This window comes from Malania oleifera, chromosome 1, assembly GCF_029873635.1.
Source record: "Malania oleifera isolate guangnan ecotype guangnan chromosome 1, ASM2987363v1, whole genome shotgun sequence".
NCBI lineage: Eukaryota > Viridiplantae > Streptophyta > Magnoliopsida > Santalales > Ximeniaceae > Malania > Malania oleifera.
In genome coordinates, this window is record NC_080417.1 from 119,795,676 (window position 1) to 119,810,149 (window position 14,474).

General features: G+C 34.3%; 1 protein-coding gene across 1 annotated transcript; it reads right to left on the reverse strand.

Moving 5' to 3' along the window:
- Nucleotides 1-7,438: 7,438 nt before the first annotated feature.
- Nucleotides 7,439-8,680, reverse strand: LOC131165035 (secoisolariciresinol dehydrogenase-like). The gene is made up of 2 exons (XM_058122671.1): nucleotides 8,520-8,680; nucleotides 7,439-8,382 (listed from the first exon to the last, which is right to left on the reverse strand). Exons 1-2 carry the CDS (start codon nucleotides 8,564-8,566, stop codon nucleotides 7,587-7,589), a joined length of 843 nt encoding a protein of 280 aa, XP_057978654.1. The 5' UTR covers nucleotides 8,567-8,680; the 3' UTR covers nucleotides 7,439-7,586.
- Between the last annotated feature and the right edge of the window lie 5,794 nt (nucleotides 8,681-14,474).

Genomic DNA, 14,474 nt, shown 5'->3' on the forward strand with positions numbered 1-14,474 from the left:
TTTTGAATCCCTTGTTGCCTAAAGAATTCCAGCAAAGCTTCGTCCTTGTACTCTCCTCCTTGGTCTGATTAGAGTGACTTTACGCGATAGCCACTTTGTTTCTCTACAAATGCTTTGAACTCTTTGAACCTGTCAAACACCTCTGACTTCCTTTTTAGGAAGTGGACCAAAGTCTTCCAACTATAATCATTAATGAAGTTGAGGAAGTATTAGTTCTTTCCATTTGAAAACGGACTTAATGCACCACATATGTCTGTGTGAACTAGTTGGAGCGACATGGTAGATCTTCATTCGGCTTGTGTTCCAAAGCTATTTCTCTGTTGTTTGCTCAAAACACAGCTTTCATATATAACATTTCTGTCGTGGATGTTGGATAAACCTTTCACCATCTTCTTGCTCCCTAATTGTTTCAAACTTTCAAAGTTAAGATGTCTGTACCTAAGATGCCATAGCCAATCTTTGTCTTTGATGATAGCGCTCAAACACCGTGGCGTATCATGTTGAATGGTGAGCGGAAACATTTGATTCTTTGCCATTTTGTACTCGAGTAACATGCTTACCTCGAGCATCTGTTATCACCATCTACTTATCTTTAAGGCTAATTCGGTAGCCTTTTTCCACAAGCTATCCAAGACTAAGTATATTAGTCGTTATGGCTGGCACATAGTATACGTTGGAGATAAAAGCATGGTCTTTATCCTTTCTCTTGATTAAGTTATTCCCCTTTCCTCGAATTAGGAGTTTAGAGAGATCACCAAATGATATCTCTCCATGAACTTTCTCATCAAGTTCATTAAATTGGAGTTTTCTATCAGTTATGTGATTGTTGGCTCTAGAGTCAAGGTACCAAAAATTTTGGTACTGGTGGGTTGAATTGTGGGCCATCAGCATCAACGGTTCTCCTTCGGCTTTCTCCTTTTCTTCAAAGTTAGCATTTTCATTTACTTCATGATTTTTGGGGATTACCTCTGCACTCATTGTTGTAGTGTCCATACTGGTAGTAGTTGTAGCACTGAACATTTCTCTTGTCTACGTTCAGACGATTATTGTATCTCCCTCTTCTTCCTTGTCCTCTGCCTCGTGGGACATAGTTCTTTTTATTGCGTCCTTCCCTAGCGGGACCTCTTCCGCCTCTTCCACCTTCTTTAAAGTCAAAATTTCCATCGTTTCTTCCACGAGATCCTCGGCCTCATCCTCTTCCTCACTGTGGCGTCCCCCCTTTGTCGTATTTATCTGTAGTAAGGGACAACTTCATTTGAGAGCTTGCTCCAGTGCTTTATCATCACTCCTTCTGTTGAGTTTCTGCTCATGGGCTTGGAGTGAGTCCACAAGTTCTTCTACAGATATAGTTTCCAAAATCTTTTATTTCTTCCATGGTCACAACTATATAATCATATTTTGGATCCAAAAATCGCAAAATTTTCTCATAAAATCTCTTGTCGTTGAGAGTCTCTCCATTTCTTCTTAATTGATTTGATATCACCATAAATCGTGTATAGTAGTTAGCAATAGATTCAGTAGATTTCATTTTTAAAGATTCAAAATCACCTCGTAATGTTTGAAGACGAATCTTCTTTACTTTGTTTGCACTATTGTGTGCTCGATGGAGAGAGTCCCAAACTTCTTTGGATGTCTTGGTGGAGGCGATGATTTCGAACATAGCCTCATTAAGGCCTTGGTAGATTATGGACTTTGTCTGACAATCCTTCTTTCAATCGGCTCGTAAGATCGTTCTTTAAGCGTTAGACATAATTGCTTTGACTTCTTTTGATTGGCTTTCTCTGTACCCATCTTCAACGATGTCCATAACATTCTGAGCACCTAAAAGAGCTCTCATTTGAATAGACCAGTTGTCATAATTCTCTTGTGTCAACTTTGGAATGATTGCTTAGGTAGCACTGTTCGCCATCGAGTTTAATAAATCAAAAAATAGAGTGATAGAAACTAATTTTGGGAAATCTGAAGTCTCCAATGTATTCAGAAGGATGAAAAATTTTAGGAACCGGTTTTGGGTTGCAAAGAACCAGTTTAAAAATCACTAATCTGGCTAAAACAAGTTCTAGACCATTTAAAAAAAAAAAAATGGTTTGACTTAACGGAGTTTAACGACGTTAATATTTACCATTATGCCACATGACGGCTTTTGCGGGTGCCGTGTGTCAGCGACTAGACGTGAGTCGATCATCCTGGTGGGTCGTGTTTGCGGGTTACTCGATCGGGTATCTAGTTGCTGTTCCGGGTCGCGAATCGGGTCTTTGGGTCGAATCTCACCAGCCAGGTAAGGAAGACGTGTGCGGGCGCGTGGAGCGCGTGACATCGGCGGTCAATGTCCTCGCCAGCGCGTGTGGTGCGTGTGGAGGGCGTTGTTTCTTCTGTTGGCGTGTGAGAGCGCGTGTGGGGTCTTTCGAACTCCGTTTGTAGCACGACTTTCGCTTTTGGAATCGTCTCGACGCGAATTTCACAATTGTATGCTCAATTTTGGATTTTGGGCAACTTCAAATTTGGGAAAAAAATTGAATTTCCCTATGTTCGCTTCTGTTTGGTGAATTTCAATGAACCTGGACGCTCTGATACCACTTATGGGTGGAGGAGACTCACTCAATCACTAGTTGTGATTGAAACTTAGTGAGAATTGCACACAAATATAAAACAATTAATTTCAATCTGAAAAAAAAATACAGAGACGCATTCAAGATACAAATGTCTCTCTTCTCACTGGCTATTCACTCTCACTACACCACACATTATATTACATACACACATCTATTTAAAACAGAAGATGGACAATAGGTGAAATTAAATTCAAACAAGTTGGCTAAGTTGGTGAAGAGTTTGTGGCCTCCGATCTCCAATGTCAACAGAAGCGGCAGGTTAGTGTGGTTGCCGACGACTCTAGTTAAGTTTAATTTTTAACAGACGGTTACTGCAACCAGCTTCCTTGTTCTTCGCATTATTATGCTTTCTTCGGTGCATGTGGTCCACTCAAATATGAGTCACATCTCCAACAGATATAAAGTTACATTGCTCCCTACCAGCACCTGAACCTTGCAATTTGTGATAGCCTTCGGTGTATACCCTCTAAATAGGAGTCATACTCGATGCTTATATTTATAGGAATCAAATTATCTTTTGCTAGACTCCCAGCCAAACAATTGACAGGCACAAACTTCTTCAAAAATAATTATTTCATTGATTATGTAAACGATAAGAATATAGATTTTCTTCTCCAATTCAAGTTGGGGCTTTATGTTAGTTGTATTTAAGGAATAAAGCATTTATTATTCAGTTGTGATTTTTTTTTTTTCTTTTTTACTGCATGCTGCAGTGTGGAATTTATTAAGTGTTAGGGTTTGCAGGGTTTACATTTGCAGGGAGGTAGATAAATGGTACACTGACAGGCGCTAGGGCTGAGGATTCTTAATTTCTATCCACAGCTCTATGAATCACCCTTTGAGGGAAAAAATAGATGGATATTTTTTGGTAGTACTAGTGCATCAATCAGAAGATGGAGCCAAAAGCATAACTCTAAATTATCAACTTAATTATAAATGGAATAGGATTGAATGAAAGAAAAAAAAAACTCAAGAGCTTGGCCTGATGGCCATAGAAGAAAACGAAACGAAAACATGTTTCAGTTCAAAAAATTAAACTCTGGAACCATTAATGAAAAGATCAATTTTAATTTACAACACATTTAGCCTAGAATTTTTCAACATTGTGATCGATGTGCATGCCATGCAAATTTTTCAATGTTTAAAAGAAGAAGAGGAATTGAATTAAAATATCAGCGTTCTGTTGGAAACAAAGCTGGAAGAAGGAAGATTTTAAGTGTGTCAAATTTGCATGAGCTTGCGATTTGCAGATGGCGCTTGGTGAAAAAGAAAAATCAATGGGGATGATGATGCTGTCCTATCCACACATGACACGAGCTAGCTGGCGCCTGGACATTGGACGTTCCCGCCATTGTACCTCATCGCAGCTGCTGCCTTTTACTTCATACTGCCTGATATAAATGCCTACAGCCCCAACCCCCTCTTTTTTTTTCTTAGAATTTCTATAAATATGACTCACATGCCATTTCTTTAAGTTTGTCCGAGTCTGTGCTCCCATTATTATTGCTTTTGGAAAATGATGTCCTTTTAATATAATATAATTTAATTACAATTTATTATCATATTTAAAATAATAAATTAAAAATAAAAATGTTAAATTCTCATAGATATTAGTTAAATATTAATTATTTTAATTTGAATATATATATATATATATATAATTGTGACTAAATATGTTAAATTAATTAATTTTTAATTAGGTAATAATAAAATTGTAATTATAAAAATATTTAAAATGGTAATTAAAATATTAACATAAATATTAGTTAATTGGAAATATTAAAAATGTTAATTACATATAATAATCATAAAATTTTAATTAATTTTTTATTAGAAAATATTAATTTAAAATGTCTATTAAAAATGTTAATATTTTTGTTAATTGACATTTATAAATTATTAAATAAAAGTAATTGATATTGTTATCATTCTATGAAAAAATTAATATAATTGCTGATACTTACATTCTATATTGTCCTCAATTATTTTAAATAATTAGTTATTAGGCGTTAATTTTTTTTAGTTTACCACTATTTACAATTTTTGTAATAGATTTAATCAAGTACGTGACCTTATAGTAGGTTTTGTGTTTAAAAATACAATTATTCTTCATACATTCATTAGATGCGTTAAGGGTATAGTGTTCTTCTTAAAAATGACTATTAGGATTCCTATACCGAATGAACTATTCTGATTGTAATCTTGTATATATACATTCTAAGGAATCTTACAATATAAAAATAAAATAAAATATCCCAGAAGTCACACATTCTATTGTCAGGAATAAAATTTTCAAATATGCCAATACATATGAATAGTTTTTATGCCACAAACCAAATGCCCCTTAAGGATTTTGGAGATATATTGAAACGAATACAACAAGATTAAGAAAACAAAATATCAATGGCATAAGTATAAAAAAAAAAATTTGTTCCACTGATTTAGTATATATGTCATTTTTAAAAATTTTCTTTAACTATCCAAATAGTAAAAATAGATTCTTTGATATATTTTTTTTAATTACTTTTTCATGTTTTTATGATTATTCTATTGATTTATTATATATTTTATTTTACTTTTTTTTAATTATCAAAAAAAAAAAAAAAAAAAACAGATTCTTTATATTTTTTTTTTCTTCTTCTTTTTTCATATTTCCTTTTTCAAAGTTTCAAACAAGACTGATATGACGTATCAAATTTTCCCCTACACAACAAAAATAACGTACTCTCTCCCTCTATTCTCAAATTCCTTTCCACCCTATTACACTAATTTGTTCATATATATGTGTGTGTGTGTGTGTGGGCGCGCTTACATTTAGTTTGGACAATACTTATCAAACATAATATTGGAGTATATGATTTTATTTGACGAAAAATAATACATCTAAATATATTTGTAATAGTATAATATTGGCCATATATCCAATCCGTTAGGGTATGACTTAGTCACAAGGGCGGACGAGGGTACTAAAAACGACTCTAAATTTGATTCTCCAATAGATGATTTTTGAATTATTCGGTGCTGGTTGTGGCATGCATGGTCACTTCACTCTACTCTGAATTTGGTAGAGAAGGATCCTAAAGGCCCTGCCTTCCCTCGGTTCTTTATGATCAAATATATGTATGTTGGTCATATGTAGCGTGCTTGGGAAGTGTCTTCAAAAAAATGAATTTATTTTTTAAATTTAATAAATATCATGTTGCATTGTATTGAGGAGAAATTATGTAAAAATTTGTGCCTCTACATGTCCGTATGTCTTTTTCCTAAATTATAAACATATTGAAAATAAGTCTTTGTTGGCTTTTTGAGTTTGATCCCTATTTTGATACTAACAAACCACATGTATCTTTTCTTGAAAATCTATAAATACTCCTTCATTATTCTTGATTAGTAACTTTGATGAACTCCAAATTCTATCTAAACATTTATTAATCAAAGTTTCCCAAAATTATTTTTTATTGATAAAATTATTCTTTTAGGGAAAAATCTTTAATACAAATCTCTACAACTCTCTTTCATACTTTTATTTCAAAACTATTTTTGAGGAGAGTATTTTATTTAGGGCATTTTTTTTGCACATACTCTCACTTATCCTTTAAGATTTGCAAAATAGTTTTGAGAGTATTGCTCGAGTTTCTCCCGATTATTTTCATGACAAATATTTTTGGGAGAAGTTATTTATTGCATAAATATTTTCTTAAGTTTAAATTCCTAAATTCTCCAAATATTCTTTATTTGTAAAAATATTTACAAGAGAACAATAATACTCTTTTTTACATATATTCTATTTGTGCAAAAGATATTTGAAGAGCAAACCCTAGGTTCTCCAGTTTGTATTTGAAAAATATTTTTAGGAGAATTTTTTATTAGAGTTCAAATCTTTGAAGCATTTTACCATATATATCTTTCTTTAAAGATTAGAATATTTATTTTGAAAAACATCCTCACTCTACTGAGTATATTTTATATCATTAGAGAGTGCATGTTTTGAGCCTTAAATTTGTACACATCTGCTTTTTAAGAAGTATTCTCTGTTGTACAAAAATTTGTTATTATTGATGTATTCTTGAGGGATTGTCGAAAGAGAGAGACTAACCCTATGAATAGTTTCGGACTTACTCAGGCATGGTAGGAGAGCACCAGATTGCTCAAACTCGGTTAGGAGAGCACCAAATTGGCTCAGAATCAGTTAAGAAAACTAGGAGATGTACCCTCCAGGGAAAGTGTGCATAGTGTTCGCTCCACCGGTTAAGTGAGTTGGGGAATGTCCGCCACGTGAGGACATTGTAAACTGTTTCTATTTCGCCTGTTTAAGTGAGCAGGTTTACTGGAATCTTTGGGGATTATGCCCAAGGTGGGGACGTAAGCTGATTTGACCGAACCTCAATAACAAATATTGTGTGTCGCTCTTTTCCTATCTCATTTACTTTTTGCACTTTAAATTTCACATGTGTATACTTGTTTGCTTACTGTTATAATCATTTATATGAACACATTTAAATTAAATGAAATATATTGCACGTGTGTATGCCTGAATTCATGATTTAATTATTTCATATACACGAGTGTCCATTGAATGAGATATGATATGTGGTCAATCGGTGTAAATATTTAATTGAGTCAAAAAAATTTTAAAACTCAATTTATTCCCCTATTGGGACACACCAATTCCAATAGTCTTTATATGTGTGATATCAATAAATGTAAAACCAATGTACCACATGTTAGATATTTAAAATGCAAATGCACAAACACATTATTGGATAGGTTATTGGTACAATTTCTAGATATACAAATAATATATAACTAGTAGTTGGAAATAACACTGACACAAATATAAATTATATTTAAGCGCCTTTTGACACATAGAGAAGCACTTATTTAAGAGCAAACCTTAAATAGTATCACTATAAAATAGTTCATTAGAAGCACTTTTCTTGGTTTTGGATATCTATCTCATTTCATGCATATAAGTTAAGAAATAATATTTTTAAAGGCTATAGAGAAGGCTTGATTGGTTGTGCTGTAACCTCCATCCACAATAAGGTTCAGCCCACTCACGTACTTGGACTCGTCGCTGGCCAAATACACAGCAGCCTCCGCTATGTCATCCGCCTCCGGCACCACTCCTTTCAAAACGGCAGCCGCGGAGGCCACTTCCTCCATCACCCTCTTCTCCAACCCTACCGCACCCGTCAGCATCGGCGTCGCAATGGCATATGGGGAAATGCAGTTCACTCTTATCCCGTACTGCGCCAGCTCCACGCACAAGGTCCTCGTCAGCCCCACCACCGCATGTTTCGACGCCGTGTACGCGTGCGGCATCCCTCCGGCGACCACCGACGCCAGGCTCGACGTGAACAGAACCACGCCCTTCTTTGCCTGGATCATGACCCTTGCGGCGTGCTTGGCGCCCAAGAAAGCCCCGTACACGTTCACGTCGAACACTTTCTTGAAATTCGCGTTATCGCTGCCGAGAATAGTACCGTCTGTGTTTCCGCTGATGCCGGCGTTGTTGAACATGATGTCGAGCTTCCCGTACTTGGAAACCGCGGTTTCCACGAGGTTCTGGACATCGGAGTCGCTGGTGACGTCGCAGTGGACGAAGGAAACGACGTCGTTGGGGCCGAGTTTGGTGCAAAGGGAGCGGCCGAGTTCGTCTTGGACGTCGGCGATGATGACCTTGGCGCCGTGGCGGACGAACAGCCTCGCGGTGGCCTTGCCGATGCCGCTAGCGCCGCCCGTGACGATTGCCACTTTGCCTTCTAACCTGTGAAAGGAATTGAGAGAAACATTCGTGCATTATATATACATACCAGTAATGTGTGTGTGTTTGTGAGTGAGAGAGAGAGAGAGAGAGAGAGATAGAGAGAGCTATGTATGATTGTGGAAAAGTCTATATGAGACCTTCGTGGGGTTGTAGGAGTGGAGGGGAGTGGGGAAAGACCAGTCATGTTGCAAGTAACGCTAAGAAATAGGGAAACAGAATGAGTAGCTACGAGTCCTTGACCTATGAAATTTCCAATATCTGGCTGGGCACTTTATACAAAGCAAGGCATGGGAAATATGTTAAAGTTACGGGGCGGTTTGTAAATGATATATGTATACATGATGTGCTGGAACAATATGGACCGTGGGACGGGTCATGACAGCCGTTGAAAGTGCAAACTAAATGAGGTAAATTAGCTATCTAGCTAGCTAGCTAATTGATATCTATAATTCATTAATATGTGTATAGTCAAACTCATGGGCATGCACTGACAGCTAGCAGCTCCATCCCTCCAAATAAATGCGCTCTGAAAATAATTGTCCTTCAAATAGTTATATTAATAATGCTTATATATGTAAATCTGTATCATGATAAGTCCCTAAAACCTATCCTCACACAGAATTTTGCAATAACCAGACAACCGATAGCCAACAATATTTGTAACTCCATCTATGTTCAAAGTTTACAGTTTAAATTTTAATAGAGGAGAGAAGAATTATGGAATGAGAAATATGTATAGGCTTATTTTGGGCTTTCTATTCAGATTTATTACTTAGTACACTCTCCATTGATAAACTTTTAAAAAAGAAAGAATCATAAAATTTTCAATCTTTATTAAAGTTACAAATTTAAAGTTTAGTGCAATTAACATAATAACCCATGTTGAAAAATGAATTAACTTAAACGGTTTTTTATTTAACTTGATAGGAAAATATAATTTGGCTAGTCTCTAATTAGGAGATTGATTATATAATTCTTGTATAGCTCTGCGAAATGTGACGGTGATTGTTTAGCTAAAATGGTTATCATAAAAAAGAGGTTACTTAGATAAGGTGAATCATGTGTCACTTAATCATTGAAGTGACTAAGTAGAGAATCACTTAAAAGAGGTGTATGTCAAACACTGCTAGCGAGATGCAAATTGCCTAGGGATAGAATCGCTTATCACCTAGGCGACAAAGAACACGAAGTCACCAGGTGATGAAGGTTCCGGTCATCAAGTGATGATGGTTGCATATGTGATTGGCCGAAATTCATCCATCAAATTTGGTGATGATTGCTAAGTCATTAGGCAACCCATCATTAGACAAAAGGGCAAATAAGTAGTAGACAAGTATGTCAACTATATAATAAATTGGACCTTTAAAATTTTTAAATGATCCTCTTTTATAAGATTAGGATTTAATATTTTGAATTTATGTTTGTAACCATGTGATTAATGTAGTTTTGATCTTAGAGGGGTATAAATATGTAGTAAAGTAATAGTGACGAATTTCAAAACCGTCACTAATACTTGGGCTTTAGTGACGCTTTTGAAATTCATCATTAATACTCTACTATTAGTAACGATTTTGAATTTCAAAATCATCACTAATCCTTCATTAATACTTAAAAAATGGACAATTATTAGTGATGATTTTAAAACCATCACTAATAATTAAAAATTAATAATTTTTTAAATTATTAATTAATCATTACTAATAATTAAAAATTAATAATTTTTTAAATTATTAATTCCTGTAAAAATCTATAATTACATTTTCACATACTTAACATTAAGCCATAATTACTAAAAAATTCATAAATTATTCAAAATTCTAATTCTAATTCAAATGCAAATACATTATACATTATATATTATACGAATTCAATTAAAATACAAAAATTCCATATGTTTAGATAACAAAAAAAAAAACAAAAAAGTTAAAAATTCAAATTCAAATACAAATGCAAGTACATTATACAAATTAAAATTAAAATGTAGAAATTCCATTTGTTCAAATAACAAAAAGATAATCAAAAGCTGCATCCGACTATAATGCATGACATTGTGCTAATGCTATGATAACTGCAAACCCTACAAATTAAGAATTATAAAAAAAATTAATATACGGTTTTTGAACATATATGTATACATACTATAAGTATCAATGATTTAATAGCAAAATAATCGGATATTCGGACATAGTTATAAAAATGATATAATTTTAAATAGCTAGGTTTTCTTAGTTCAGAAAAATTTTGGTAGCATTTTGTTTATAAATATGACATTTTTCATAGAGATATGCTTCAAACCTAAGTATTTACAATAAACAGCTCACAATAATCCAACCAATAATGAAGTTTATGAGTGCACAAGCATTTCATATAATAAGTATTAAATAATGTAATGTGTTCATGCATCCCACAAACAATCTATATCTGAATATAGTTTTATAAAAAAATAGAATGTGATGTTCATGGTCTACATGACTTACTTAGGACTCAAAAACAGCTATAATAATCAAATAATGCAAATGAATCCATGATTGATAGAATTTTCACTTAACATATGCAAAAGTAAATTTAGAAATGAAGTTCGAAATTCATTTGAATTTCACTCATCCTTTCAAAAATGTTTTAACATTTAGCTCACTATAATCATTCTCACAACTATGGTATATGGTTTTGATCATTTTGGAAAAAATTTAACAAATTTTCGGCAGCATACCTTCTTTAAATAGAACATTTTCCAAACCTGTAACTCACAAAAGCATGCAATTCACGAATTTTTTTACACCATACAAATGTTCAATGTGCTCAAGATAACCTTATGACTCAAAAATAAAGACAATGATATGCATGAAAGTCCATAAGATTACATCTTCCAAAATTATAGAAGTTTAGAAAAATTTTGGTAGTATTTCGTTTGAAAATAGGACACTTTCCATAGAGATTTGCTCTAAACCTAGTTGTTTACAATAAATAGTTCACAATAATCCAAACAGTAATGAATTTTATGAGTGCACAAGAGCTTCATATTAGCAGAAAACAAAAAACACACATAGCATACAACTACGGATGCTGCATAGCCTAACTGAGAGGAAGAGTGTCCCTAAACAACTCTCAAACTAAACAGAAAACCAAATTTGAGAGCCAACGAAGGAAAGATATGGGGAAAAATTAGTTATGTGTTTTGTCAAGTGGATAGTGTGAAGGTCTCTTCTAAGTATGATGATAGGAAAAAGGAAAAAAAAAAAATTGAAAGGGATTGCATGTAGAGACCCGAAGAATTATAACAATTAAAAAATAAAAGCAGGAGAGAAAAAGGAATTTTCTTAAAAGGGTTTCAGTAGAGTCTCGTCAATGAGTGAAGAAGAGCTCGTCGACAAGCAAGATTCATGGGCTCGTCGACAGGGACATACGTCTCATTGACGAGAAGTTACCGAAATGACTATTCCAGATTCTGAAACTCATCGACGAGGAGAAGGTGTTCGTCGACGAGTGCACTTCATTAACTCGTCGACGAGAAGTTGTGGCTTGTCGACGAGGCCACGTGGACAAGCTTTCTATATAAGATCAAAACCTCTTTTTTTTTTTCTGCGAAAAATTGACAGAAATTCTCTCTCTCTCTCTCTCTCTCTCTCTCTCTCTCTCTCTCTCTCTCTCTCTCTCTCTCTCTCTCTCTCTCTCTCTCTCTCACACACACACACCTACGACTCCCTCCTCCTTCTCTCTTCGATTTCAACCCCATTCTTCACCGGTTCAACGATCGGAAGCCGCCACATCACTCATGAGAAGATTCTTTGCACATCTACTGGAGTGATTTGTTGGTTAGCCTAACTTGGGAACCATCCCAAAATTTTGATAAGTTAGTTAATTTCAGTTTTATTAGGTTTTTGGTGTTTTTGGACTAAGGAGAATATGTTAGGGAAGATAATACTAGAGTTTTGTGAAATAAATTAGGGTATTATATTTTCAAGACTAGGGTGTTTTTGGGAACCTACAGAAATGAGTTGGGGACCCCAGTGAAAATCTCTAGGAGCCCAATTAAATTATAGTTCAGAAAATTACAAGTATGTATGTTCGGAGAAATATAGTTGATTTATTGAAAATATGTATATATGTATTATTTAAACATATTGGAAATAGTACGCCATGGGCGTAAGGTTAAAGTTGGAGGTGAGCCTCCCAGTCAGTAGGTAAGGGAAGTATGCTATGCCAGATAAATTAGAATTTTACCAGTAAAGAGAGTATACGAATATGGGTATTTTCATAATAGATATTATACAGTTATGCAAATTATATTTAATGAGTTATTGACTGTTGTGTGGCATGAGTAATATGAGTATAGTACTGAATACATACAAATGTTACGAAATCATGAAAGGGTATACAGTTTTATAGAATTAAGATATACAGGATATACAATTATTTATAGAGCAGATTATACAATATTTATTTCAAAACTATGAATGTCCAATATTTTACAGAGTTATGTATTTAACGCGGTTCAATAAAAAGTATAGTATACATTTTTATAGTGAGCATGTTATATATATAGTTTACAGAAATCAGTTATATAGTTTTCAGAATACCATGATATACAGATCTCAGAGCCATAACAAATAGATATACAGTTATACATATCAGTTATTACAATATATATTCAGAATAGACAGTACAACTTATATAGAATAATTATTCAAGTGTTATGGTTGTTACAGCAGAAACAAAATCATGATAAATAGTAAAATACATGTGTATATCAGAGTATTATATATATAGTATCAGACCCCGATGGACCATTACAGATCAGATTACAGAGCACGGTACCGTAGCTATACAGTGGAGAGAGTGCAAACACACATCTCAGTTAGAATGTGGCATCTTATGGTCGATTGTGCCGTTGGAGAGATTGAAGACTCCTTGGTAATCTGATCCAGGTGGGGGGGGGGGGGGAGTGATTGCAGTGCTCCTTGGACAGACCCAGGTTGAGGGGCCTATCCCACCTTAGTGGAGCTATAGTTGACTAATCCTGGAGTGCTAACCAGGATAAGTCTCACCTTCGGGCCGCACAACCCTGTCGTGAGGGGATTTGAATCATGACATCCAATTATCCATCGAGGGAAGTTTTCACAACTATTATATATGTATAGGAAACAGCAGAATTACTTATAGTTATTAAAAGTATATTCAAATAGAAAAAGTAGTAATGGATATATTTTAGGAAACACAGGTGTGAGTTACATTGTATATTACTATTACATGTTAATTTAGATTCAGTTAATTATAGTATATGCATATAGCTTAAAGAAATGCATATGTCACACACTGGTAATAGCATATTTCATTTTACTGAGTGTTGTCTCATCCTAATAATTTAATATTTTTTAGGTGATCCAACTAGACGAGCAAACCAAGCTCGTAGATAGAGGAGATATTAGTTCTACCATATTTATAGGGTAAGCAGTTTTGGGTGAGATGTATTTTTGTATAGATCCAAGGGGATCTAGACTTTTAAATTAAAGTGATGTACATAAGTGGTGAAAATTTTGGTATTGTGTTTCTGGTGGCACACTTTCTGTTTTCCGCTGCTTAAGTATTATGTTTTTGGGTATCAAAGAACAGGATATATCTATCATTCAGTATTATGTTTATTATTATTATGGTTATAAAAAAAATGGCATGAAAAATTGGGTCGTTACAATTTGATATCAGAGTCTAGGTTATTAGGTTCTGTAGACTTTAGAGTACAGCGGAAGACAATACCAAAATTTAGGAATGGAATTTTGAGAATAATAAAACAAATCAATAAGTTAATGTTAAGGAATTAAAAAGAAATTTAGGGTTTTGTTATGTAGTATGGAAGCTGGAACTTTAGGGTGGTTTCTGTGTTTTTTCTGGAGTGATGATTCCAGGAAAGTACGCCAACATTGATTGCCATTAGAAAGAGGTGATCTTCAGGCCCTCGGAAGAATAGGAATTCAGGTTTGTGGGATTATGTGTACGTGCCTTGCCACAGTTTGTATCAGCTATTCAGGCCAGGAGGTTACTTCAGGGTGGTTGCTAGAGGTATGTTGCTTATGTAAAAGAGATACCAGAGGAAGAAT